The 24,867-nt window shown below is 49.9% G+C and overlaps 2 protein-coding genes across 6 annotated transcripts in view; one reads left to right on the top strand and one right to left on the bottom strand.

Moving 5' to 3' along the window:
• The window catches only part of KCND3 (potassium voltage-gated channel subfamily D member 3), a 216,271-nt gene extending 196,116 nt beyond the window's left edge, over nucleotides 1–20,155 (bottom strand). For 2 of the 5 annotated variants that reach the window (XM_030824837.1, XM_030824839.1), the window contains exons 1-2: nucleotides 20,065–20,155; nucleotides 12,172–13,349 (exon numbers count right to left, since the gene is read on the bottom strand). In XM_030824837.1, coding sequence (XP_030680697.1) covers nucleotides 12,172–13,277 — 1,106 coding nt within the window. In that variant the 5' untranslated portion in view covers nucleotides 13,278–13,349; nucleotides 20,065–20,155. Of the gene's footprint in view, nucleotides 1–12,171; nucleotides 13,350–14,142; nucleotides 14,207–19,308; nucleotides 19,717–20,064 lie in introns of those variants that run through there. The other 3 variants (XM_003267979.3, XM_003267980.4, XM_030824838.1) reach the window with 2 other exon arrangements.
• LOC115837576 (nascent polypeptide-associated complex subunit alpha, muscle-specific form-like) lies at nucleotides 18,764–24,475 on the top strand. The gene is made up of 4 exons (XM_030823650.1): nucleotides 18,764–18,801; nucleotides 19,488–20,757; nucleotides 21,145–21,258; nucleotides 24,375–24,475. The coding sequence occupies exons 1-4, from the start codon at nucleotides 18,764–18,766 to the stop codon at nucleotides 24,384–24,386; spliced, it is 1,434 nt and encodes a 477-aa protein (XP_030679510.1). The 3' UTR covers nucleotides 24,387–24,475.
• The last annotated feature ends 392 nt before the right edge of the window (nucleotides 24,476–24,867 follow it).

Genomic DNA, 24,867 nt, shown 5'->3' with positions numbered 1-24,867 from the left:
GCTGGTGAACCACTGTCTGCCTGCCACAGGTGTCCATGTCCCTGTTGGCCACACAAGCCTCCATGCCCACCCTCGTGTGCCTACTGACCTCGTCTCCCTTGACTCTGACCTTCCCTTTGTCCATTCTTCATCCATTCTGTGTCCACCCTTCACCCTCAGAACCTGTGCCAACAGAGCCCAAGAGTCTTTGGTCCTGGTGTGGTAGGACATTGGGGGCGCATGTATTTTCCTCTCCTATGCTCAAGTCAGAGGCTGTGGAAGGAGATTTCTCCACCTTCCAGGGAAGGCATTTCAGGCTCCCAAATGCCTCCAGTGGCAATCCTGGTGGAAAATGATAGGCGAGAGCAGGCACTGGTCAGCTCAGTGCCAGTCTGAATCCCAGATTCTCCACTGCTCAGTGGGAGGCTCTGAGCAGGCTTCCTCAGCTACAAAACACAGATAATAGTAATACTGCTCTCATATGGTTATCGGGAGAGCAAAATACGTAAAAATAATTAATAACATTATAAAGGCTCAATAGTGTTAGCTGTTATTATTGCTGTCGTTGTTGTTAGGGATAATGACAGTCATCTCACATGTCAGGGTGAACCTATTTCTACTCATTCAATCTTCAGTGGAGTGGCAAACAGCTGTTTCTCTACCTTCTGGCTAACAACCCTAAAGAGACTCAAACACAGCTATTAAATCGTCATCTCTGTTGTGGGGCAGCCTCTCTCCATCTCGAAACCAACTGTGGATGACACTTTCCTGGGGGGATGCTGGATGGCTGCCCCTGTGCACTCTCCTGCTGTGACCCCTCGGCTCACTCCACATGCAAGCTAATGGCCTTCGCTGTCTCTCCTCTTACCAGCTTTCTCTCTTTTTTTTCATAGCTTTTATTCCAATCTTTCCTTCTCTGTCTCTCTTTTTTTTTTTTTTGGAGATGGAGTTTCACTCTTGTCGCCCAGGCTGGAGTGCAATGGCGTGATCTCGGCTCGCTACAACTTCCACCTCCTGGGTTCAAGAGATTCTCCTGCCTCAGCCTGCCGAGTAGCTGGGATTACAGGCACCCGTCACCACTCCAAGCTAATTTTTGTATTTTTAGTAGAGACAGGGTTTTATCGTGTCAGCCAGGATGGTCTCGAATTTCTGACCTCAGGTGATCACTCACCTCAGCCTTCCAATCCTTCTCATTTTAAACATTCATTTGTTGATCATGTGCTGCTCTTACTAAAAGGTCTGCTTCAGATAATTTGCCTGTTCTGTTCACAGATACGTCTTTGGCCTCCAGCATGATGCCTGTTGCATGGTAGACCCACAACATTTGTTGAATAAACAATCAAATAAATTAATGTATTTAATTTTTCCACCAAAATGATCTTTTAAGGGCCAGCTGAAATGCCACCTCCTCCAAGAAGCCTTCCCTGATCCTTGCCTCCTCCATCTTCTCACACATTCCTGTCCTTGACTCATGCCTCTGACATTGTTGAGCCCAGAAATGTATAGCTCTGTGAACACAGGCATTTCTCTTACTGGACTAAAGCTCCTAATGAAGCCAGTGGACTCTAATGAAGTCAAAGGACCTCAGTCTGAACCCAGTAATGCTACTACCATGTGGGAGCTTGGGCACAATGTTTTAATCTCTCATAATCTTCTCATATGTAGAATGGGAACCCAACATCCACCTCAAGGGATTTAGTCCCCACCCCTTTCTCTCTTTGCAGCCCCTCATATCAACTAGGACTGAGTCATCTTCATAGTGTCAGCTCCATGCATGTTTGCTGAATTAGTGAACCATCACTTCCCCTAGTTTCTTACCAAGGGCCCAAGACAGATGTCTCCTAGAGGGGGCAGGTCACAGAATGCTCCCAGTGATACCAGCGGGTGCATCTGAATTTTTCTCCAAGGGAAAGGAAGGAGTAAATGAGAGAAGTGGTGTCTTAAGTGTCTGGAAGTTCTGCCAAGAGCTTGGCACTGCAAGAACCAGGACAGTGTCACCCACGAAGGCAGTACCATTCTGAAGCAGCATCACCCTTGGACAAGGAGAAATGGTCCTTGGTCTGTGGCCATTTAGACATCATGTGCTATCTACATGCCAATGTAAAGGTCCCTTTATTATTATTATTATTTTAGCAAAGCGCATAAATTCTGCTTTCTTGGGTGGGTACTGTTTGTTTAATAATCATTGCAGAGGCAAAAAAAAAAAAGCATAAAACAAACAAATGAAAACCCTTGTTTTACTCAGAAACCCAATGTGACCTTTTGGCTTCAGCAGAAACACAGTATAAAAGGGAATTTCCACAGGTGAAGATGAGAGACTGAATCCAAGCTTCAGCAAAGCTGTTCACAGACGGCACCAAAATTCCTACTGGGGGCAGGAGCCAGAGAAGTAGGGCACGAGGCAGGAAATGCTCCCCATGCCCTCTTCTCTTCCCTCCCTTCATCTTTCCCTGGCCAATCTCATCTATTTTTTCTGCTTCAGCAGATGATTTTGGAAATGGCCTGTTTATCGTTTCTCTCCCTGCTAAGCTCCAGACCCATCTTTCCACCTGTCTGCCAACCACCTCAAGGACATACAGGGTTAACTGCAAACACTACAGGTCCAAAGCCAAGCTCACTGGCTCTGTCTTCCCTCTTGACCTCCTGACAACCTGTTCCTTCTCTAAGGAACTCAAACCTCCATACCTCTACTCATGCCAACTCCATACCTCTACTCATCCAGTCTTATAATTCCAGAGTTCTTTTGACTTATCTTCCTGGGTGTCGTTTCATTCCAGTCCTTTCTCTTCTGTTTCATTGCAACTGTCTTAGTCAAGCCTTCTTTACCTCTTACCTGGCTTAATCTTCTGGCTGACTTTCCTGTGTCCAAGGGCTCCCTTCCACATTCATCCAGAAGACAGCTGCCAAATAAATCTTCCTAATCAATACACACTGGACTACCTTTAGTGGTTCCCTAATGCCTATCAAATGAATTCTTTAGCCTAATATTTTAGGCTCTCTGCATCTCTATCAAATCTTTTGTTACTGCTTATCTCTAGCTATTTTCCTATTTGTATATCTTAAACACTAGCAGACCAGCATATTAGTTAAGCTTCCCAAACATCAAGCCCTTTTGCAATTTATTAGTATTTCCCATTTCCACATATCAAAATCCTATTCACCATTGTTGGTCTAGCTAAAATCTCTTTACCATGAAGCCAATTGTTCATTCATCAACAAATGCTTATTAGGCATTTATTCTGTACTCCTGATCTTTTCAGCACATGCCCCATTCTCTCTTGTACACTCTCATAGACATACTCCAATTCCCTACTATATTGACAACTTCTTAGGGACAAGCCTCATGTTTTCTTTATTTCTATATCCCCCAAAATGCCTACTAATATGCCTTGCAAATTCAACTGGATGTTGAATAATGTTTGTTGAATTGAATCAAGATTTGTGCCGTCCATGGTTTTGATATCGTTTAGTTTAATTCTCTTAGTTTTCTTTTCTGCTTAAGTATGCGTGTCCAGAAAGAAGTAAAAATAAACTAATGATACTCCTCAGCAGCCATAAGCCTGTAATTATGGTTAACTGTCGGTTATCCACGCCACTGGAAAAATAGCACTGGAAAAACTCCCACATCAGAATCATAAAAACATTATTTCCATCAGTCTTTGACATGCATTGTTTAGTTTTTAAGCGCTGATTTGCCGTTTTAATTGTTTGGCTGATCAGTTGATATTTGCATTTACAGTCTTTCAATAACTGGTGGGAAATAGGGATGGAAGGAAAGATGGAGGACTATGCCACTGGGAGAAATCCAGTTCAGAGCGAAACATTTACTTTGTACAACCTCGAAGGCAAGGCTCTGGACAGTTAGAACATCATAGGCACTTGGAGTGTGTCAGCAGGGCCCCATGGTTTGGCCATTTCTTTTGGATGACTGCAAAGGGTAGAGATTTCCCAGTCTCCTAAACAGCCCACTCTGGTGTCCAGAATTTGTTTTCATATAAATAAGATAACAAAGTTCTACTGGGACTTATAAGGTTCTGGGATGGAGGGAGGGCTATGTTTCCAGTACTGTTGGGATTGGAAGTTGCTGGCTGTGCCACTGGAAACCACTGGGTGCAAATCAAAGAAAATGTGATTTGCAATTTTGCAATGATAGCTAGATAATGTAGGGAGGAAGTTCCCCTTTTCCACTTCTGAAGCAAACAAATATCACATGTGGTAGATTCGGCAGCTGCATTAGTTGGGGAAAATTGATGCACATTTCATGTGTCAGGGAGCTGAATCCCAGAGAATGGAGCCAGCCTCCCAGAAAATGGTTTCTTTATATAGTTCCATCCATTTATTGTTTGATTGGACTTTCTGTATATTAAATTCAAGCTGTTCTGCCACTCATGGGTATTATGATGCATCGGCTCAGTGGGAAATAATGAGGGTGATGGGATTTTACAGCATCACATTACAAAGGAGGCGTCCCCAGCCTCATCCATCTCTCCATCAACTAGCTTGTGTATGAGGTGGCACTTATATTAAAACGATTTTTCTGATTCAGTTTAATGACACTCATTCGAGTCCTGACACCCAGAATAAGATTACATGAGCTAAATGCAATCTTCCTCCATCCAGTCATGGTCAGCAAAGGCTCAGCTATCTTCTCTCTCCAGTCCCCATCTTCCCATACACCCATCATTTGCATTGAGCTAGTTGGAGGGAGGTAGGAGTGGGGAGAAGATGCCTGTGTTTGGGCCGGAGAAAAGCAGGCTGGACAGAGGCTGGAGTCTGAACTTGTTCTGGAGGCTGTGGCAGCTGAGACTTCTGGCAGAAAACTTTGGATACCCAAAAGCATTGTGGGAACTCCTTCCTGCTTGTCACTAGAAGTTGGTTTGAGGTCAATACTGTGCACTTCTTCCAAAGAAATTTCTGGGGGCCTGGTCCCTGTTTCCCAGATTAAAAAAAAAAAAAAACTTGGACATCACTAGAGGATGAACACTTAAGGTATGAGTATTTGGTAGAGTATCAGCTTCCTGGAAGTGGTTGGTTGTGTGCAGAGCCACCTGCCTGAGGACAGCGCGTGGGAGGTGAGGAGACTCAGAGCTAAAAGTCTCTGCTCCTCTCCCTGATGGGAAAGAGCTCCCAGCTACAATGGAGCATGGACAAAAGCCCTGCAATGGCCTGGGACAGGAGCTCCCTCCTGGGTGGGGGAAACAAAAATACTCAAGCAATTACTGAGGGGCATTTCCCTCCTCCCGAAGATGGAAATGCTGCCTTTTATTTATACTATCTTGAGGCAGAATAATTGCTGCTCCTCAGGAGGAATCCCAGTTGTGTTTAATGGGTGTGTTTAAAGAGGGAAACCCAAACAAAACCAAACAGAGAGATACAGAGAGAGATTGGGATTGATTTTGAGGGATTCCAGAAAAGATCTGTGAAATGGGCACCAGCCTAGAAATCCCTTTCCAAAAATTGCAGCAATTTGAATTGCTGAATCAGAAGACAAATTCAATGTGATGCTCCCGGTGTGAAGCACCCAAAAGGCTCAAATCCTACCGGTGTGAATTAATCTTTCCCTTCTCTGCAGCCTGAAGCCCTCTGGCTTCCTCTGCTGCAGCTATCATAGCTGCTGAGTTTTAGAGTGGCCTCTCTGTTTTCATGTCTGTGTCAACACTGTCTTCCTCATGGCAGGGAGCACTGTGCCCAGCCACTTGCCAGGTGCTCAGTAAATGTTGCCCAGGTTGAAAGGAAAGTTCCACCCAGATACAGACGCTGCCTGCTTACTGTCAGCATCAGGCCTACTCTGAGATGCTGATGCTGCAACTCAGGTGCTCTGGCTGGTTTGCTACATTCTGAGGTCTCGGCTGCCCCTGGCCTTGGAGCCATCCTGCGAGGCCTTGAGGTTTCTTCTTGTGAAATCCTTCTCCCAGGGGTAGAGAAGATCTTTAGGACTGTGTCTTCTGAGCCAGTCCCCTGTTGTGAGAGCTGGTGAAGCTTGGTGGGAGCAGGACCAACAAGCACTTCCTGAGAAAGCTTCCTGGTGCCTCTACATTCAAATATACGCAGAGTTGCTCACTTCTCCCATTTCCACTGCCACCACCCTCAGTCCCAGCCACCTTGATTTCTTGCCTGGATTATTGTGTTAGCTTCTCTCTTACAAGGTATTTACTATCGGGCAGCCAGAGAAATCCTTTAAAAACGTATCAGTGGCTCAAAACCCTCCAGTGACTTCACATGCCAAACAGAGCAAAGACAAAGTCCTTGTGATGGTCATGAGGACCCTACATGAGCTGCTTCCCCTGTTACCTCTCTGGCCTCATCTCCTGGTACTCTCCTGTCTCCTGCTCTTGCAGCTTGACCATTTGGACCTTCTTACTTTTTCAAGAACAGCACACCAAGGCCCCTCCTGCCTATTGGACTTTGCCTGTTGGACTTTGCATTTGCTATTCCCTCTGCCTGGAATGCTGTTCCCCAAGCTATCCTCATTCCTTCATGTCTCTGCTCAAATATCTGAGAGGCCCTTCTTGACCTCCTAACATGAAATAGCAACTATCCCTTGCTCTGCCCAGCCCCCCACACTCAGCACTCCATATTTGTCATATCAGGCTTTAATTTCCTCTGCAACCTGATACAATGTATTTATTTATTTGCTGTTGGGTGCTGTCCACTAGAAAGTAAGCTCCACAAGATCAGAGACTATTTTCTTCTCTGCTGTATTCCCAGTGTCTAGTAGGTGCTCAATAAACATTTGTTGAGTAAATAACTGAATGGAGAAAAACATCATGGGTAGAGGGGCTTAACTATGGCTCCCCTTCTCCTCATCCCTGGCTCCAGAGTCTGCAGGAAGAAGCGTAGCCAAGTAGCCAAGAGTTTGATGCCAACTTACCTTGCAAGAAAGCCCCAACCCTGCTAAGCCTAAAATCAGAACCACAGAATGCCCTGCCTGGCCTCCCTATCTCCTTTCTGTCCACAAATATCATGTCTGACATGACTATATAGCTAACATTTGGATAGCACGTTCATCGGTTCTCATATCGCCAGAAGATGGTTATCAAATGAGAAAACTAAAGCTGTGTAAACAAATGAACCTGTTTAAGTGAACAAATACTTATTGAGACACACTATATATCAAGCTCTGTGTAAGGCATGAATCATGCATGATCTCTGGAACAGAGAGCTCACATCCTGGCAGAAAGACACATAAACAGCTGAAGTTAACAAAATGTGGCAATGACAAAACAGAGTAATGAAAGGGCTACAAGAGGAGGCAAGAGAAGTGTACCCAGCTCCTGGAGGTGACATGGGCTGAGTTTGGAGGATGATGTGTATCAGCCAGACACAGAAGCAGAGTGAAGGGTAGTCTCTGGAGCACCAGAAAGAGTGCTCAAGTTCAAAGGAAGAGAACGGGGTCTCATGCAATTCATGTTGCCTGAGCCTTACATTGGCTGATGTGCAATCATAGTGCCTGTGTATTCTCAGAGCCTGCCATGCTGCCTGGAATGTAGGAAGCACTCAATAAACGTTGAACGAATGAAAGATTCCTTGTTGAGATGCAGTTCTGCACCCTCTCTTAAGAATTTCAGCACCAGAGAACTGTCAACAAAGAAATGTCAACAGAGAAATGTCAACAAAGAAAAGGCTTTGAGGTCGTTTGTTCCCAATAGGTGTCCTAAGATCCAAGTCCCCTAGGCAGAGGCCCACCCCCAAGTAGGTGGACACTATTAGCCAGTGTCCTGGGGCCAAGGTGCTTGGGCATTGAGAGGAGCATTGATGGGCTCCGGAGGCAGTAGATAAAGGTGCAGATAAAATTTCAGGTATTTAAGGGTTAACAAAAGCAGATCTCAGACTAGCTCCACTTCTGGCACTGTGGGGAGGCTTATCACGTACCCCATTCTGTGGTGTGCCTGTATTGATCTCCCAGGCTTAGTCTTCTTGCCTCTTGGAACCTCAGGCAGGCCCCTTCCAGGATTATGTTTTAAAGTGAAATGCAAATCACCTGGAGGTGGCTTCCTGCTTGGAAGAAGTAAAAATCAATTCTGTTTTCATTAAAGTGATTTTTGGACACTGTCAAACGCTCTCTCATCTCAGAGCATCGGGTGACAGAGAGGCTGCTGGTCTCAATTACATAACTGAGATAACCAGTAGCAGTGAGCCATCTCGTCAGGATCGGACACTGCTCTGGACCCTTCCCTAGGATACCCAAGAGCAGCCTCATCAAAACCAGGCCGGGAGCTGGCCTCCCATGGTCCTTGCGGATGCTCGCTTGCAAGGCTTTCCTCCCACATGCTCTCCTCCTTCCCAGACCCTATTGAGCTTCCCCCATGGACTGTCTGGGACAATCATGATGCCAAACAAAGTCAAATGAAGTTAAGAAGGGAAATCTGCTTTGAGAGAGTTTACATCACATAATACATTCTCAAAGTAGTTAGGTTGGTCTTATTTAATATTGGGAGTTCTGTTATCCCTTCCCTCTGTTAACTGAGATAATTGAGGATTTACTTTATTTATAGCATCAATTATGAGGATGGAAATTAAACCTCAAATGGAGCATTTGGGAACTCAGCTGTCAGGGGGCTCAAGGGAAACGTGGGCAGAGCGTAAAGGGTCTTCCCCAGTAGTGCAGGAGGCTGCATAGAAAAGCCATCCTCAAGCCCTGACAGCAGCTGGGCTGTTATTGTTCTTGTGTGCTTAAGGTATTCTGAGATATTAACTAAATGGTAATAATTGGTTCCAGGAGATCCCTCCCTGGAGGACACCTGAGTAACTCATCAACGAGGTGCTGGGAAAGCAGGCAGAGAGGGCAACCAGAGCAGGAAGAGTGAATGCCTTTACTCTGCATATGAGCTCTCCGTGCATCAGTCGGCCCTGCTCTGCAGAAGAGCTGGAGACATTCCCTCTCCAGACTGGAAATAGGAACTCAGAGAAGGACCAGGGAAGGGAGTGTCTGGAGAAAGGAAGAGGTAGATGTCTGCTGGGAGCTGTTGGAAGCAACTGAATGATGGCAAGATATTGGTCCTTGGTATTCCATGGCCACTTGGGACTCAAATGCCAGTGTAAAGAAAAAGATGGGCTTTCTGGAATGGTTGAACAAGGTTACAACTGACCATGAATGTGGTCAGGACAGAAACTAGCCATGGAAGAGGGAAAAGTTTCCAGGGTCAAGTCAGTGAAACCTCCAGTAAAGACAAGAAGATCTCCACAGTACTGCAGGGCAGCCCAGGGAATAGATCAGACACCAAGTAAAGGCTGCTCTCCTCCCTCCTGGGGGTCCAGGGCTGGGGCAGAATACACATATCTGAGGGGGCTGCAGGCTGTACAGGCTGAAATCTTAGATCTACCTTCTAGAGAGGACAAGTAGGTCTAGAAGGGACTGAGAATAGTATCAGGTCAAGCAAATGGAAGAGACACTCCATTCACACTGGCTCATCCACTAAAAAGCATCTTGCCAAGTGCTTGCTACGTATAATCAAGCAACGAGCTTGGTAATGGTGTCAACTGCCAACTCAGGTCAAAGTCAAAGTAGCCTGACCCAGCAATGACCTACACTAGCCAGGATAGAGGGAAAGAAAAGGGTTGCTTTCTCATTACTTATCTGAGTTTAAGGAAGACACTACTAAAGGTTTTCTTTCTTGCCCATTTGGTTCTCCTCCCAGAAGCTAGACATTTAAATGCATGGGGAAGGTAAAACAAACTTGTTCATTGTCAGATGTGGGGTGAGGGAGCTCACCAGGTCCACATTCAGGAAAAGCATGCTTCTCCCTAATGCAGGCACCTTTCCTTTCACCCTCCAGCAGAATCTATCAGTTCCCTCCCAAGAAAGTAAAAATGAGACCAAGATAGTCCACCTTGATGCTGGACTTGCCCCTTAATCTACAGGGTGAATGACAAAAGAAGTCAGCAGTTTCCCTAGAATATTAAAACATGGATTAATCACCATTAATTTCTAAGGCAGTATCTAAACTGCTCAGAAGGAAATGTTTTATTTTTAAAATCTCTGTGTGTCTGGTACAGTGCCTGGCATATAGTACTCATTGGGCCGATGCTTTCTTGACTGGCAATATGACTAGAATAGAATATCACACCCTGAGGCCATAACAAAAAAGTAATAACTGTGAAGGTCTGATTTCTACCTAAGGGCCCTGATGGCATGGGAATGAGTAGTAGGGTGAAAGGAGAGAGGGCATTGGAGCAGCCAGATTGGTATTTGAAAATTAGTTCTGCTCCTTATCAGCTACATGACTATGGAAGTTTATACAATCTCTCTGAGCCTCAGCTCCTGCATCTTTATAGGGTATAGAATTTTTTCCAGCCTTGCAGCGCTGTTGTAAAAACTTAAATAGATAATATATGCAAAGTTCTTAGTACACTGCCGACATATAGTAGACAATCATATGCTGTTATACTACTAATAAAAAGTAATGAGCAGGTGGCTATCAGCATGCCTGTTTTCCTCCACATGGCTATCCTGAAGGATCTCTCTGGTGTCATGAGTCCCATCAAGGGGCATCTGAGGGCACTGGGCAGTCAGAGCCACATCAGGAGCTTGACTAGAAGTGGAGGTGAGATGTCCGGCCATGGGTGAGGTCCCCTTCAGGAAGGTAAAGGGATGGCTAGGGTCAGCCTAAAAGGGATAAAGACGACCTCTTGACAGCATAAGCTCTCCAGCCCATTTTATCCCCAAAATACCCCACTGTGCCAAAAAGCCCACATCTGCCACCTGAGACAAGAGAAACAAGGTCAAATGACCAAACATTCTTACCCACTCTGGGTGAGCAGCCATTTGAAGAGTGTGTGTATGTGCGTGTGTGGGGGTGGGGCAGGGGTTGGAGTGGGAGGAAGGGGCAGGGTGGTTCTGTCAGACAGATGAGAAGTAAAGGGAATGCCCCAATCAAATGTGGCCTTCGCAAATGGATGGTGACACCCTTGCTCTTCCCCTTGCTACTCCCTCCCTCTCGTGTGTGGCAGAATGACAAATGTAATCATTTTAAAAGGTCTCGTCACCTGCTCAGTCATTCCCAATAAGCATACGCAGCACTATGGAAAAACCGACACTACCGCCTCCGGGTTTCGGCCAGGAAAAAAAAAAATCAAATCACCAGGACACCACCAACCAAATCGTCAAAGGCAAAATAAAAAGCTTCATGAATTCTCCATCAGCAATATAATGCTTCCTAGCCTAAGCAAATATGACCCAGTATACGAATTGTGGAGAGATTTTGCATTAGGCTCCATGGTTTCTAATAGCTGAGGCAGAAACTCCTAAGAAATCTATGTTTCCATAAAGCCACCTTTATTGGCTCTAATCCTATTAGGGTGAAGATTGTAATCTCCTTCCTGAGCCCCCTTCCTCTGATGGAAAGCTTCACATCCCAGCATCATGAATACATTTCTGTGACCTCAGCTGGAGAGGGGACCTCGGAGAGACGGAATTACCATGACCTCACCGAGCACCTGTCCCTCCTTCTGATGATATTGCTGCTTCTGTGTCTGACCACATGATCCATTCAGACCATCTCACAGTCACCCAGGTCATTTAATCACTGACTCAGACTAAGAAAGGAAGACTGATACTGCTTTAGAAAGAAAGAATAAACCAGGTGCCTCACTTTGCGGAAAATCCAGCTTCAGAGTCACTTAGAGAAAGTCTGCTCAGAGCTACTGAACCCTTGAGTGTCTGTGGCAGCACAGGAGAAAAGCATAACAGATGGGAAAATGGCCTGCAAAATATATTACAAAGAAAAAACGCAGAAAGGATCCAAAAAAGAGTGCTCTTGGTGTCTTCTGGTAATGGACATCTGAACCCTCTGAACTTCTCAACGGTCCCCTCCCTTCCCAACCACTGCCCTGACCTTCTCCCCATGCAGCCCCTATATGGGCAGGTGCATATATGAATGCAGACATCACCTCATCCCGAGACTTCACACGCACACAAGGCATGGCTGAAAAAAGAACTGGTGACTTAATTTTCTTAGCTTTATAAAACACATGCCCCCACCTCAAAAAGAAAACTCAATTCCCAGCAAGCTACCACCCCCAAACAGATCACTCATGGCCTTTCCCCTTGGGATACAGCAACTTCCCCTGCCCCCAACACTTGGGTAAGGGACTCCCTCCTCCTCTCCCCATGGTGACACCATCCAAGGTTTCAGAGGCCATCCAGCTGCCCTCCAACCTCCGTCCTGGTTTCATCCACCAGCGCTGACTTACCCCAGTGTGGTCATGGTGACAATGGTGTACCAAAACGAGGCAGGGATGCTTGTGAACTTGCTGGCTGAGGAGCCCTTCTCGGCATAAAACATCACAGTGGCAAAGATGATGATGGCCATGGTGAGGGAGAAGAGGAGAAAGCCCAGTTCGGAGGCACAGCTCTTCAGTGTGTAGCCCAGGATCCGCAGGCCCTGGGAGTGGCGGGAAAACTTGAAGATCCTGAAGACGCGGAAGACCCGGAGCGTGACGAAGGCGCCGGACACGTCCTCGTTGTTGGTCATGACCAGGCCGATGTAGTAGGGCATGATGGCCACCACATCGATGATGCTCATGACGCTGCGGATGAAGCGGTAGCGGCTGGGCGCCGCGAAGAGCCGCAGGAGGTACTCCACGGTGAAGATCATGACGCACGCCGTGTCCAGGCAGAAGAAGGCCACCGAGTAGCGCTCCCCGCACGGCAGCTCCTTGCTGCCCGGGACCGTGCCGCATGGCACCGTCTCCACCACGTTGGTGATGACCGAGACGGCGATGAAGAAGCCAGTCACGTAGTAGAAGACCAGGGCCAGCGTGCTGGTGTGGGGGTTCTCGAAGGCCCGCCACATGGTCTGGCGGAAGCTGAGCGACGGCATGGACTCCTGGTTGTTCTCCGAGTCGTTGTCGTCCATGAGCCGCTCGGCGTTCTCCCTCTTGCGGTCCTTGTACTCCTCATAGCAGCAGTCCCCGATGATCTCCGGGAGGATGCCGTAGAAAGCCAGCTCATCGTCGTAGGCAGAGATGCACTCGTAGCGCGGGTAGTGCAGCTTCCCCGTGCGGTAGAAGTTGAGCACGCAGCGGAACACCTCGGGGTCCCGGTCGAAGAAGTACTCCTTGGTGTCCTCGTTGAAGAAGAACTCCTTCTCCGTGCTGCCCAGCAGGGTGTCCGGGTAACGCTCCAGCGTGGTCCTCCAGGTCTGGAACCTCCGCCCACTAACGTTGAGGACGATCAGCTCATCCTGCCGCTTGTTCTTGTCGGCCGGGGCCAGGGGCATGGGGCAGTTGGCCACCGGCATCCACCCGATGGCCGCAGCCCGGGCAAAAGGCAGCCAGGCCGCAACTCCGGCCGCCATGGTGACTCCAGCTCTTGGGCCGGCAGCCGCGTGGACGCTAGGCACACCAGCTTGGAGTTAGTTCAGCAAACCCTGGGAGACAGGAGGGGAGAGAGAGAAGGGGTGAGTCCATATTGACTGGCAGGTAAGAAATGGGACACAGGAAAGGATCACTGGTGAGTGAAACGGCCAAAATCTCCAGGGCAGATTCATAAAACTGAAATCCCCACCACAGAGAGGGGACTTGATTCTTTGCCATCCAGACACTGGGAGAACACCTAGCTCCTGGAGCTCGGCAGGGTGGGATCGCCAGATGTTGCTGACTGCCTGACAAATCCTCAAGTTCCAAGAGGGCTCAAGAGCATTTGGAGGGAAGGCCTCTTTAGCAGGAAGATCTGGCAAGACGTGGGTAATAATCAGCTCTGAAAGGTTATGGCGTTATTACCGATTTAAACTGGGAGAGGGTAAATGAGTTCTCATTAAATGAATTTAAAAGTGGGATAAACATGCTAATTTTTATTTCACTCTTTCACCCACTGGGGTAATCAGGAATGGGGTGTAGATGAGGGAGATCAGGTAAACAATTCTTTCTACTCCTCCCTAGTGAGGAGGAGGCTGGGGCTGCCCAAGTCCAGAAAATTCTCTGAGATGGCAGGTGACCACCAGGATTGGTGAGGCTCTGTCCCCAACTCCCATGGAGAAGGCTCTCCCTGGCAAAGTGCTACTCTGCGGGACACTCAGCCCCTACTCCTTGCCCTAGCAACCTAGTATCAAATTTTTCCCCTCAGACCCTCAGAGCCATGATGGAAAGACGTGGGAAAGGTTGTGAGGCCGGGCAGGGTCTCTTTCCCTGCTCTGTGAAAGGCGTCTTGGCTTCTTGGTTCACCTGACTTCCATGCATCGTCTCTTTCCCTCCCCAGAGGAAGCTGATCAGCGCTCACTGCCGTCCCTAGATTCCTCTCCTCCCGTCTCCATCTGCCCACCATCCATAGCTCCCTCAGGTTATATAACAACACTCCTTCCCATGCCAGCCTCTCTCACCTGGTCCCCACTCCACCCTCAGAGATTTTTACACAGCCAGGCCACCCTGTCCCTTCACCTCTCTAAACCACACTGCATAAGCACTTCCCCATTACCTGTGTGGACAGAGGGAGCAATGGCATGGAGAATTATATTTGGCTTTGGGAAGCAGATTTACCTTCCCAAATCTGGCTTTTTAAAGATGATAGTGAAATCACTCTGCAGTCCCCAAATGTATACCATCTGTGGGAAGGCATGTGGTGACACGGAAACACACGTAAAAGAAATTGGAAATTGTCTGGGGTTGACACACTCATCTCCACTAATCCTAAACTGATCACACAGAACAAATCCTAACTCAGAATTATTTGGGCCCTCTGGAATTCAGCTGCTGTGATTCTATGTTTAAATAAACGAGGAAGAGGTAAGTCTTGGAAATTTTTTTCTGTTACATGAAGACTTGTAATGGGAGTTGATCTTCATCTCTCCCTATAAACCTGCTTCACCTTCTCCTGACTCGCAACTCTTTGAGGTTTTTCAGATCTCTACCTCCCTCAAACTCCTGAGCTGCCACTGGACTTTTCTGCTCAGATGCCTCTGAAGTGGACAGGTTTAAACAGAACCTGCCTCCTTGTAAAAAGCTGCTGTTTGCCTTTTCTTCATGACGTCCCTAACCGCAGGGCTGTCACCTTCACCATTTTTCTTGAAAGAGTTGCCAAATAATAGGCAATAGCTCTTACTGCCCTCATGAAGGCCGAAACTCCCTCTGGCCTCCTTCCCACGGGCCTTCTTGTCTCTCACTCTCACACCCCACCCGGTTTCTCCTATTCCCCTGAAATCCATTCTGCTCAGTGTTATCTCCCTAAAGCAAGGTTCTGATTGTACTTTACCCCACAACCTGCAAAATAAAGTCCAAACTCCTTGGCCTGGCATTCCACCATTCCCACAAATAGATCCTAGCTTCATACTCCAGCCCAATGGCCCAGGCACCCGTCCTAGTCTCCAGCAATAAGACCAAGACCTGCTCATGGACAGACCCTGGGGAGGTGTGCCTCTGGACCACTTCTCCCTCTCATGATAATATCCTTCCCCTGGACCCCTCCTATTAGAATCCTACCTATTCATCACCCTCTCTGCGATGCTTCCTCCTCTTCTCACTATGAGATTCTCTTCTTCCTTTGGGCTCTTGACTCATTGTTTGCCCTCTTCCCTAGCACCTATCACCCTGCAGCTAGGATTACACACACTTTATATATGTCTTATCAACAATAATGACCAACAATTGAGCACTTATGCTATGCAAGGCATTACACTAACTGTCTTCCATGGATTATCTCATTTAACCCTCACAGCAACCCTAGGAAGAAGAGTCTGCTGTGTCCCCCATTTCATAGATAAGGAAAGCTAAAGCTTACTGAGACGTAGCAGTCTGACAAACCCAAAGCGGCAGAATAGGGATTCCACCTCAGGCAGTCTGCTGAGGGCTGATGGTGTGCCAGGCACAGTACCACACGCTTACATGGAGAATCTCAAGAGATCCCACCAACAACCCTGAGGGGTAGACACCACTGTAGGCCATGTTTTGCCTACAAAAGAAAGATGAAGCATAAGGAGTTGTAATCATTGTCTAAAGTATGTAATAAGTAGGCAGCGCCATTAAACCCAGGCAGTCTCAATGTGGAGTTCAAGAGTACAGCCAGACCACTCTCCAACTTTCCCTATCCCACACTAAGCTCTTTCGGGCAAAGGCCGAGATGCCTCCACTTTTGTATCACAACCTAGGAGGCAGCACAGTGCACTGCATCAGTAGTGCTCGAGCTGGGACCCCTGGTTTTATATGTGCCATTTTTTTTTTCCCATCAACTTTACTCTATGCCTTGCTAATATATTTCAGGGGTTGCCAAGGGTGAGCGTTCTCTCTCCAAACAGAGTAAAATCTGAAGACAGATCTGAAGCAGAAGAATCCAATTCAAGTATCTGCCTCTGACTCACTCAGTCGAGTTTTCTACAGAAGCCAATCTCTGCCTCAGTTTCCCCATCCGCATGCTAAAGGAAATTGTCACAGGTCCCTTCTCTCCCTAATAAAGGGAGGTTGAGTCAGATGCTGCAGAAGATAATAGGAATGACAATGACATTTCCCGTAAATGTCACTGCTCAGAGAACAGAAAAACAGCATAGGCCTGATGAGCTCCTGATTACTGGAACTGAGGAACTGAGGAAAGAATGGAGGTCGTTCATGCATGGCAGTGGGTAATCCACATGCTACTGATAGAAGAGTCAGGAACACATCCTGCATTGTATTTCTTTCTGGGAGAAATTTACCCTTCTAACTATACTTTGTTTAGGATTAGGAGACTTAGTAGTTCCTCAGCATGCACTTAGCTAGGATTTATTTCTAAGGGGCAAGGGATGTTTGAGAAGCAAGCCCACAAGTTCAACTGTGTTCACAGGTGATTCCAATTCAGAGTTGGTTAACATTTATTGAACACTGACAATGCTCTGGACACTGAGACACTTTTACATACAACATTTAATTTATTCCCACTAAAATCCTATGATAAAGCCTTTTCTGCCCAAAGGTTACAGGTAAGGAGAAGGAAGCTCAGAAGTCTCTTTCAAAGTGGCTAAGTTCTGTGTATATGGTAGCTGACAATTTTCAAATAGACCATTGATCACTTCACTGCCAAATGGCTTTCCTGATCTAGGTGCTGCCCAATACTGATGTTCCCAACAGAAGACAGCAAGATGCAGAGATTCCTTTCCCTGTCTTCCCCAGGCAGCAATGAGCAAGGGCTCATGAGGCCTTGCAATTCCAGTTTCAATCCCATCCTCAATTTGTGAAAGCAAGCCATGATCACCCTCTGGGCCTCAGAGTCCTCCTCTGTAAAATGAGAAGAATTGGACAGGAACGTGACAAAAGACCCTTTGGCTCAAATGATCCCTGATTCCACTGGATCCAGGACATCAAGTCAATAGCTTAGGTCTCATTGAGACCTCTTAATGACAATCACCCATGCAAAGAAGGAAGTAGAGCATCTGGGCTTATTGCTGTGAGGATGGAGTTAGCCTGAGCCTCAAGGTAGCAAAGGGAGTTCTGGGAATTCCTGCTGAGGCTGGTGCTCAGCACAGGGCACACAACCTGTGTCACTTGGAAACCAGGGGCAATCCAAGGCCTAGTGCACCCACAGAACCCTGGCCACCTTCCTAGAGGGTAAAGGAGACCAAGCTCCCAGACTCTGAGCCCTGGACCTTTGACCCTTAACATCCTGTTTTATCCCAGGATAAAGCTCAGAAAGGCAGAATCTTGAGGGGGTTCAAGAGGCAAAAAGTAAGAGATCACTGAATCAGAGGCACCCTGTGGAACCCTGTGTGGCCAGACACACAGTTCTGCCCCCTGAAAGGGTGATGCCCTTCCCCTTTCATTCTCCTAGTCCTGCTCTACCCTGATTCCCAAGCTTTAATGCCAGGTACCTGCCCATGCCAAGCTGAGTCCCATCACCTTCTCCTCTCTACCCTAAGCCAATCTCCAAGGACCACCAGTGCTTTACAAACTGCTTTCAGATGAATAATTGAGAGCTCAGGGGAAGGAAAAATTAACCCCTCCCTATCTGGGGACCATAAAAGCTTCTGGTCCCAAGGCCAAATGTTTACCCCATGCGTGAATCCAGGGCAATCTTCCTAAAGAAGGCCAAGCAAGCACCAGGCTGTCTCCAGAGACTCAGCCCCTGTCCCCCTGGTAAAACATACCAAAAAAGGAGCAATTACCCCATTGTTACTTTCTCTGTGTGTGGGGGTTGGGAGGTGAAAGGGGAGGACAAGTGTCCCACCAGATACCATACCTAAGGCCACACTGGCCATACCCACCCCACAACCCTGCAGGAATGACCCACTCAAGTAGGCCTTCTCCATGGCTCATACAGCAGCGTTCGCCCCCTGACAGGAGCCAACACCTTCCGGAGCTGGCCTGGGTATGAATTCCTGCAACAGGCACAACAGTGCGGCCCCATTTCCAGCCAATGGCACTGCACATGCCTCAAATGCCAAGGTTTTACTAGGACGTGGACGCCTTACAAATGAAAAATCTGAAGCTATTTTTGTTTTTGGCAGAAGAGTTTGACAGTGGGAAAGATAGGGGGTGGGGGGGAGGCTGGAAAAGAGACATTCAAGACAGGTAAGCTCTGAAATGAAAAAGGTGACAAATCCTGGCAAAGGGAAACATTTTCCCCTGCTGTAAAAAGTCAGTTACTTCATTAAACAGCTTCTATTTTGGAGGTAAAAGGCCAAAAGGGGGTGGAGTGACCAGACAGCTTGTCCTGGGGTTTGACACCTAGCTGAGTACAGGCATAAGGCAGCAAAAAAAAGTCATGTCACCAAGGTCTGTCCTTCAATGACCTCAGTGGAGAGCCTCTGGAAACTTACTTTCCACAATCTCACATCACATCCCCTAGCTCAGAATGGGGCTGGTGTAGGGGCAGAGGAAGGTGCCCATGACCCAGAGGGCTTCTCCTGTGTTCACAGGATTTTGGTAGGCAAAGCATGAAACTGACAAGGTGAACCAAGCTGGGGATCCTTGGGGGACAGGCTTGGGACACACACACAGATCCTCTTCTCCAACAGTGCCACTCCTAGGCTAGCCAGGGCACTTTCCTGAACTCTTTTTCTCCAGCCTCCTCAAGAGCAAAAGGGAACAAGCTACTAACCTCTTTCTCTGGGGGGTCCCTTGTATACTTGCATTTTGTTGCATTCAAGTGGAGACGAGGAAAAAATAAACACAACAGTTCCCTTCCTGTGTGCCAACAGGTCCACATGGGGAAATGTACACATGCTTTGTACTGAATTCGTGGACACCCAGGAGCCCTTTCTACAGACGGTAAACATACATGCGCCCTCGAAGTAAGGTAAACAAGGCATACATTTAACCATCACGTACATTCATGCAAAATACAGCAACGCATGCCTGGTCTTACAAAAAGATCGCATTGTGCCTAGGACCCCGAGAAAGTTCAGACGCTCTCTCTTAAGAAATACGGACCCTTTTTCTTGCAGTGCGATTTCAGGTCTGGAACCTCAGCCTGTTGCTGACATACCAGGGCTGCCCGGGATAAAAGCAGAACATCTTGGATCCTATTCAAATGTCAACACTAAGCAAGCCCAGGAATTTAGTTGAGTCCAGGTAACTTTGCCTAGTCCCTTCCCGTCCCCCACCTCCAGTGTAAACACCTCGCAGAGTGAGTCTTTCGATCCCTCTCCCCGGGGCCGCGACGGCCCTTGGCGTCACGTAGAGACCTTTCCCAGAGCTCGCGGGGTGGAAGCGGCGTCGGGCAGGACCAGATGGACTGGCCCCCAGCCTCTGGTAGACACACCGCCGGCTCGCCAGGCTGGAGAACTTTGCGAAGCGCCCCAAACCGCTCCGGGTTTCCACTTTCAGCCATTTCTCTCCTTTTCCCCTCACCAAGAGCGGGGACGGAGCAAGCTTTCGCCACCTGTCTCTGGCACCCGCCGAGGGAAGACAGGCCAATGGAAAGAGGGCAGAGGTTCACACCCCACCCCCGAACCCCCGCTCCTGGCTGCCCGGAGGTGGCTCCACAGCCCGAGGGAACCGACGCCCCCGGGCCGGCTGCCTTCTCCCCCACGGCACGGGCCCCACCCCCAATCCTTCCGGCGCCCCAGCGCCCACCCACCCGGGCGCGGGAGTGGGAGGGTGCGGCGTGGGCAGCCGGAGCAACAGGCGTGGGAGCAGCACTCCTCGCACTTCTGGCTCCAGAAGGCTCGGTCGCGTCCCTCTTACCTTCCGCGAAGCCAGCCCGGGCCCCGCGCCCGGCGCCCTGCGCGCGAGGAAGCTGCGGCCGGGAGCCGGGGCCGCGGAGGCGCCGAGCGCCCAGCAGCGCGGGGAAGCGCCCAGCAGCCGCCGCTCGCGCGGCTCCTCCTCGCCAGCGAAGTCTCGCTCGCTGCCTCCCTCGCTCGGTCGGTTCGTGCGTCCGTCCGTCCGTGGGGCCCTCCCTCCCCCGCCGCCACTGCCGCCGCCACTGCCGCCGCCACTGCCGCCGCCACTGCCGCCGCCGCCGCTGCCGCAGCCTCCGCCGCTCCAGCCCCGGCTCGGCAGCGCGTCCCCTCCCCGCCTCGCCGCTCCGCTCGCGGGCTCGCGGGCTCCCTCGCTCGCTCCCTGCCCCCGCCGCTGCCGGCGCCGCGCCGAGCGGAGCCCGGCCGGCCGCGGGCTGCCTCTCCCGAGGTCCCTTTCCCGAGGGGGGAGGTGGTGGGGGCGCGGCGCAGGCGGGGCGGGGAGGAGAGGAGAGTCCGGGGGAGGCGGCAAGGCTGCGCCCTCGGCTCCCTTCCGATCCCCGCGGGCCCAGCGGCCCGAGGCCGGGCCGGAGAGCGCCGAGCCGCCAGGCAGCGGAGGGAGAGAGGAGGAGGACCCGGAGTCTCGCCGCGGGAGGGTGCCCAGGGCGAGGGCGTGCGAGGGGGAGTGACTCCGCGCGCGAGGGTGTGTATGAGTGTGAGTGCGTGTGTGTGTGTGTGTGTGTCTGTGTGTGTGGAGAGGGGCGCGCGCGTGAGCGGGGGGTGGGGAGACGAGGCAGAGCCTAGTGCGTCTCCCCGGGCGAGTGGAGGAATCCTAGGGTGTGCCTGGAGGTGGCGGAGTGTACCGACGCGGGTGTGAGCGCGTGTGCCAGCGAGGGTGGGCACGGGGGTGAGCGTGGCAAGGTGAGCTGGGTTTGGGGGTGGGGGAGGAGCAGGGAGTACGGCGTGAGCGTAAGTTCGGGGGCGTGTGTGGCTGGGGACCCACGGAGAGGTGGCAGGGAGGGCCGGCGTGTGCACGCGTGGGGTATGTGTGCACCTAGCTGTGTGTCTATTTCTCGCTGACTGTCCACAGGGCAGCAGCACCTGCTTGAGACCAAGCCCGGCGACCTGGCAAGGTGGGGCCCCCTACCGCGCAAGCTTTGCGGCTGGTCCCCGGCTCTCAGCTCCGAGGGCAGAGGCTGAAGAGGTACCCGGGGGACACACTGCCTCTAACCCCACGTATGAGCCGCTCTCCTCTCGGAGAGCGAAGGCACCATCGGAAGGTCAAGATTCGCCCTCCTCTTCCGCCACGTCTACCCACTACCCAGACCGGGAGTCTGGACTTGGGAGCGTGAACTCTCACCCGAGCCGGTCCCCTTACAACTGGAGCCCGCCCAGCCCCTCAGTCCCTCCCTGAAGCCGGTGGGTCACCACTGCTCCGTGCCTCGTCGACCCAGGATGGGGAGTGGGAAGGTCAGCATGTGCCCACAGGGCCAGGTGTCCGGCCCAGATTCCCACCCTCAGGGCGGCGGCGCGCAAAGGGCACAGTCCCAGCCGCTGGGCGGACCCGCGGCTCCGGCTTTCCCGGTGTCTCCAGCCTAGGTGCCCGGAATCCTGGATCTCGGCCTGGCGCTCCGGAAGCGAGGCAGCTCCGTGCCCCAGCAGGGACGGGGAACGTTTGGCTTGAGACATCACATTTCTGGGTGTGGAGAGGTGGGTCCCGAGGCAGAGAAATGCAAAGTGCGTTGTGACCGCTGGAGTATTCTAGACTGCGAGGGTGTTCTAGACCCTAGGACAATTGTAGACCCAGGGCCGGGAAAGGACCTCCCTGAATCCGGAACGGGGCTTCTGGCTTGTGAGAACCCCTAGCCCTCTTCCAGATGAAGGAGTGGAAGTCGGTAATTGTGGTCTGGGCCCTTGTGGGCCCCTGGCACCTTGGAGTCCCTCATTCACTCACTGTCACTTTTTCCGGAGTCCCCTTCAGTCTGTCAGTTTGAAAGGTACACAATTGGCCCTTCAGGAGGTGGGCGTGGGCTCCATTAGCGTTTGCCAGGAGTCCCGGAGCTGTGTGGGATTTGCATACAGTAATAATGATTAACAACACTGCCACTCCCTGGCAGACAGGGGAAGAATTCAGGGAAGGCCCTGGCGCTGCTCCCATCTCCCTCCTCCCTTCCCTCTGGGGAAGGGCTAATTTTCTGGCAACTGCACTCCTCAGTTGCTCTGACCCCTGGGAGAAAGTGCCTCAGGTCCTGGGTGGTCACTACTCAGGAGGCAGGGGCAGTTTCCTTCAGTCCTCCATCCCATGTTCAATTCGGGAAAGTGAAACCCATATTTTATTTCTGCCCAGGTTTGAACTCCTGTACATTCTCACTGTTGTTTAGCATCTTGGAGGCAGCTCAGGGGTTGAGTCTGCCTCAATGTTTGGAGGCTTCAGGAGACAGTTGGGCACATCATTTCTCCTCAGAAAGTCAACTAATGGGACAGTTGTGGCCTCCTGAGACTCGTAAGCTCCGTTTGAAGGCCAGACACCGGTCCAGACACCTGCCCCCTCATTCCTCATAAGCTTGTAACTCATTGCTTAAGAGTGGTAGCTGTAGACTATTCTCTCCTTTCTGTCTTAACCATCTAGGGAAAATAGGAAAGACTGGGATTTCTAGTCTAGGCCAGTGTGGGTTTTGTTTACCAGCCCTTCCTACAACCAGGTGATCTGCAAAATGAGAGCAAGCGATGGGGAGAAAGGAGGCCCCTTGACTCAGGCAGCTGGAGTAGTAGTCCTACTGCCCAGGAGACGCTGTCCCTCCCACAAGTCCCAGTCATCTATTGCATCTTTCCAGCACTGCCTGTCCTCACCTTCCCCCTCTGCCTCTGGTCCTGGCCTGGCCGGGATTTTCACTTGCTTTTCCCCCATGACACGGCCGCTTTTCCTTTAACTCTCAGCTTCTATTTAAAAAGCTAATTTGGGAGCTTGTCGATGCTCCCAATTCAGACATTTTAAATAGGAACTGAAAGTCAGGAGCTGCCAGGGCACTAGATTTCCTCCCGTTGCCACCAGCACAGCTGAGGCATTTGTTCAGTCACTCCTCTGGCCCTGGCCGTGTGTGTCTGTGTGTGTGAGCACCCGCGAGCTCAGGGTGTATTTCAGGCTATCTTTTCTATTTAAAGATGGTGCTCCTATGGATGACTATTCTTTCTCTCTGTGTGTGTCCTTTCCAAGCTGTGCACACATGAGGACTCTTTAGTCCCGTGGCTCTGGCCGGTATTTGCAAAGCTTGTCACTGTGTGGACTGTGAGGGTAATAGGGAGCCCAGCTCAAAGTCGGCTGCTTCTTTGCTGACGTGCCAGGCTAGTGTGTCTGCGTGGCTGCTTCCCAGGGCTGCTCTGTTCAGGCTGTCTCTTTGAAGCTATGCCTCATATGCCTCAGAATGTCTTTAAGGGTCACTCCCACCCTCACTGCTTATAGCTGTCCCATTTTAGCAATCTGCCCCATGCTAGGGCAAGAATTTTGGGGGTGGGCTGTACCTCTGAGGGTTACAGCCTTTCTACATTTAGGGTGCTATGTACCTTAGAAGTAAAAAGTACAGACTTTGAGGTGAGACTGCCTGGGTTTGAACGTGCCTCTGCTGGTAATTAGCTGTGTGATCATGTGGAAGGTACTTAATCCCTCTGTGCCATGATTTCTTCCTCTCCCAAATGGCAATAAATAATACTATCTACTTTATAGGGTTGTGAAAATTAAATGAAGTAACACAGATAAAGTGCTTAGAATCGTGCCTGGAACATGGGAAGTACAATATAATTGTTGATTGTTGTTGTTCAGGGTAGGAGTGGTACAGGCAGGAGGTGCAAAGAAATCTGTCTGAGGCGGAAGATAGAACTGCCGGATTGTACACGGAGACACATATAGCCACTCACCTACCCATGCATGTAACAATAAAAGTGGCAGGCCACAGCCCACAGGGAGTCAAGTTCACCTTGCTGAGATAGTTAATTCTGTAAGTCCCAGAAAAGGGAGATTTCTGATGAAGGAATAGAGGAAGAGTCTAGGGATAGAGGGATAGAGATGAGGAAGGGGCTTGACCACGTCAGAAGCCCATGGGACATTTATTGGGGCCGATTTTATGCTGAAGAGTAAGTTCCGGGACCCTCACTATCCATGTGGTCCCAGCCTCCCTTATTTAACCACTGAAAGCAAGGCCTTGTGAAAGTGAGCTCCAGCGAGAAACTCAGGAGGGTGGCACCTCATTCTCCCCAAGGCTCCCCTTGGGTTTGGGGTACTCTTACTTTCATACTGCCATTGTCTTCCATCCCTTATTCCCACAGCTGGGCATGTGAGCTTTTATTCAGTTGCTATTAGAGTTTATTTCACCTCGGTTCATGAGCATGTAAAGAAGGAAGATGGGCCCGCAGGAAGCTGCTGGCAGGAAGAGGAGCTGTGAAGGACAGGAGGCTGTCCAAGGGATGGAAGCAACGTTGCAAATGCTCGGCTTAGCATATCAGCTGTAAGTTGAGGAGCCACCATATGTTGGGCTCCTTGCTAGATTTTCCATAACCCTGCACTGTAGATATTACCATCATTTTATTGATAGAGAACCTGAAGGTAGCTGGTGGAGAGGGACACTCCAGAAGGATGTGAGGCTGCATAGCTAGATTGGAGCTCTGACCTCTCCCTTTTGCAGCTATCCCAGGATCCTTGGTTTCCCCGCTTCTGAAAGTAGACTATCCTCCTCAGTCAGATAGAGGGCTACCCTAAGAGGACACTCTTGACCTCTCCTGTGTTTGGCCTCCATAAGTTAGGTGTAGGGTTGACATAGTT

This window comes from Nomascus leucogenys, chromosome 12 (genome assembly GCF_006542625.1).
Source record: "Nomascus leucogenys isolate Asia chromosome 12, Asia_NLE_v1, whole genome shotgun sequence".
Lineage (NCBI taxonomy): Eukaryota > Metazoa > Chordata > Mammalia > Primates > Hylobatidae > Nomascus > Nomascus leucogenys.
Note: the sequence above shows the minus strand (reverse complement) of the source record. Positions and strands in the feature narration are given on the sequence as shown.

Coding starts and splice junctions, on each gene's coding strand:
- LOC115837576 (XM_030823650.1), top strand. CDS start 18,764: ATGACCCAGAGGGCTTCTCCTGTGTTCACAGGATTTTG. Junction 18,802..19,487: donor CCTGTGTTCACAGGATTTTG/GTAGGCAAAGCA, acceptor CCCCACCTCCAG/TGTAAACACCTCGCAGAGTG. Junction 20,758..21,144: donor GAGTGACTCCGCGCGCGAGG/GTGTGTATGAGT, acceptor GACTGTCCACAG/GGCAGCAGCACCTGCTTGAG.